We start from the raw sequence: 2798 nt of genomic DNA on the forward strand, positions 1-2798 counted from the left end.
AGTATTTATTCTAGTTGACCGCATGGCGTTTACAGACATAAAAAACGCGGGATTCAAGGAAAAACAAGCTGGGAGCGGGGTCTTCGGCATCCGTTGCGCGATGCTGCGTCTGATGTGCGCCGGCCATTGCTGACTGCTAAGCCAGTAGCCGTGGTAAGGACAGAGTCCCGCACAGCGCCTTGCATCCAGTTAGAGTTAGATTGGCAAGGCGTTAGCGACGAGCTGAGAAAGCTTCAGATTCGATCTCGACCTGGAGCTGCAAGCTGCTTGCACGGTAGTTGGTGGAAGGAGCCTCCTCAACGCGCCCTCTGCACTGATGTCGTGCCGCTTTGATACTCCGATGGCATGCCGGAGAAGCCGATCAAACACCGCTCATTTATATCGTGATGGTGGCCCAACGATTTGCGCCCCCGCTGCGAATGGTGTCGCGCCTTCGGTACCGAGCGTACACAGACTCGCCCAAGTTACGATGACAAATGACCCAGTAAATCTTACCGAGCACCGCCTATCATAACATATGGAAGCTAGTGAGGAGAGGTCATTAGGCTCGCCCATGCGGGTTAAGGGATGCGATTAAGATGTACGTGGGCCCTACGGAGCGCAGCGACCCATGGCTGGCGAGTCTGGAACGAATGGGTCAGAAAGCCTGTCTCAGGTCAACATATCTGGGAGATGCCCAGGATTGCAGTTCAGCCTCAGCATCTCAGGCCCGAGATAGAATGACTGCAGGATGGCCAGAGCAACGTACCCTGAAGGTACGCCTGTAAGACGTAACTTATGTAGCTGCCTTGACTCTTGTGAGGTTACCTACGATATCTCCCGGGCGATAGAAAGTATTGATAGCGGTCAAAGATGACCTGCTCGACGAGGAGTCAAATGCTTACATAGGGCTCATAGAAGCATTAGCACTTACAACCCGAAATCCACCGCAAGGGATACGCGGAGGAGGAGTGGTATGGTACTTGACAGAAAGCGTATAGCGGCTCTATGCGCAGGGGCGCCGAGAAAGCGATGTCAACCCTAGCCGACGATGGCATGTCTTGTCACCGTACTTACGGTGGGTCCTGCTTGTAGTCGATGTGAACATCCCAAGCGACGAGAAGTCTCGAGCCCAGAGGTTCTTAGCGATGGCGAACGGCAAGCGACAAAACTCGAATCAGTACGTAGCCTCAAGCTGGAGAGCTTGCACATGATAACAGGACCGCTAACAGACTGTTAGTACCTGCCAATCTTGTAATGAACAAGTGACGAGAGCGCTGCTCCCAGAAACGCCTGACTATCTCAAGCCCTGGGGGTTAACAATGATTTTAATGGATGTTTTGCTAGGTAGATGACCAAAGCGAACCATTGCGAGAGATAAATCCCAGCGAATGTCGCAAATTTCCGTTTACCCTCATGAGGGAGCCGCCCCAAGATTGCATCAAAATCGCATCAAAACTGCCTCACGTGAGGCCCTCATGAGGCAAATTTCGTGTCGTGATGCACATCACGATGCCCTAACGAGGCTTGTGAGAGAAAAGATCGCTATTGATGCATCATGATTTTGGGAAAAAATTTGCGACACGACCTCAGTGAAAAGAACGCGCCAGTTGGCGTGGGAACAGTAGTAGTGCCCGTCACGTGAACCCAAATATCTGGGGTTTTCTTTTCTTTTCGAATTATCACCACTTCAGCTCGTTTTTCTTCCTCTCTTGAACGCTTTTCCATGCCACAAGCTATATTGAGGTTACTGAATAGAGGTGGAGATGGATGTCTTGCAGCCTAGTCGACCAAGCAGCGCGGCAGTTGCACCAGCCCCGGACGATGGCGGAATGCCTTGCGGTAGCTCGCTTACTCAAAATTCTCGGCGAAAACTGCCAGCCACTCGCGAAGTATATGGAGAAACTAGCGCGACGCGTGACAATTCTCCCTTAACCGAGGCCTCCGAGCGTTTGGCTTCAAGAGAGGAGGAACAGTGCCGCAACTCTCCAACGCCAGCTGCCTCGGTGGAGCAGTTTCGGACACGTATCGAGAGCTTTAGATTCAACTCACCCTCCAAGACACCCAGCCTCAAGAAGCGGCGACACACAGGATGCGACTTCGAGGACGAAGGTCCAGAGCGATCCTCCGGCGAAGATGACCGGTTGCCTACCTTGCCTGCTATTCAGAGGTCGCCCCGGAAGAAGCCAAAGAAGAAGCCGAGCCGACCGTACGCTCCGCCAGAAAAGTATGAACATTTGCATATGCTGCCAGACTACTTGGAGCAGGGACTTGATGGTAAGCTCTTTCGCATCATCAACGCTTCTCCCGTCACTTAACGATGATTTCTAGTTGTCTTCTGTGGTATCAAGTTGGTCCTTCTATTCCACAAGGTGCATAATTACTGATTGGTCGTAGCCCCGGGTATACCTCTGCGGACAATGGCCATCATTATGCACATTCGACTAATCACTTTTGGTTGGGTCTTTACGAATCTGGTGCGCATTGCGAGCGCCGTGCCCAAGTACTCATCCAGCTCAAATGAAGGATAAGTGTAGGATTAACAGACGTCCTGCTGTCACCTGATGAGGATTATACACTGCCTGACAAGTACAACTTCGGCTTGGTGAGTGAACGATGAGTCACGTATGAATAGGCTCATTCGAATTAACGTCGTTGTAGACCAATCTGGTCGACAGACCGACGGCCGAGGTATGTCGTATCAGAGATGTCTGTGCGTCTACACGCCTCATGACACTGTGATAGCAATCAGAGCTCGCGGCAGACGAGATGCGCCAAGGTGTACCTGCGTTGATGAACAAGTTCGCAAAGCACCGCCC

At 51.9% G+C, this 2798-nt stretch overlaps 1 protein-coding gene across 1 annotated transcript in view; it reads left to right on the forward strand.

The window, feature by feature from the left end:
- Positions 1-1755: 1755 nt before the first annotated feature.
- The window catches only part of PHACADRAFT_259229 (uncharacterized protein), a 2581-nt gene continuing 1538 nt past the window's right edge, over positions 1756-2798 (forward strand). Inside the window, exons 1-2 of the mRNA XM_007397715.1 lie at positions 1756-2256; positions 2311-2329. Of these exons, the coding sequence (XP_007397777.1) occupies positions 1812-2256; positions 2311-2329 (464 nt within the window). The 5' untranslated portion in view covers positions 1756-1811. The remainder of the gene's footprint in view (positions 2257-2310; positions 2330-2798) is intronic.

Source organism: Phanerochaete carnosa (genome assembly GCF_000300595.1).
Source record: "Phanerochaete carnosa HHB-10118-sp unplaced genomic scaffold PHACAscaffold_7, whole genome shotgun sequence".
Classification (NCBI taxonomy): Eukaryota; Fungi; Basidiomycota; class Agaricomycetes; order Polyporales; family Phanerochaetaceae; genus Phanerochaete; species Phanerochaete carnosa.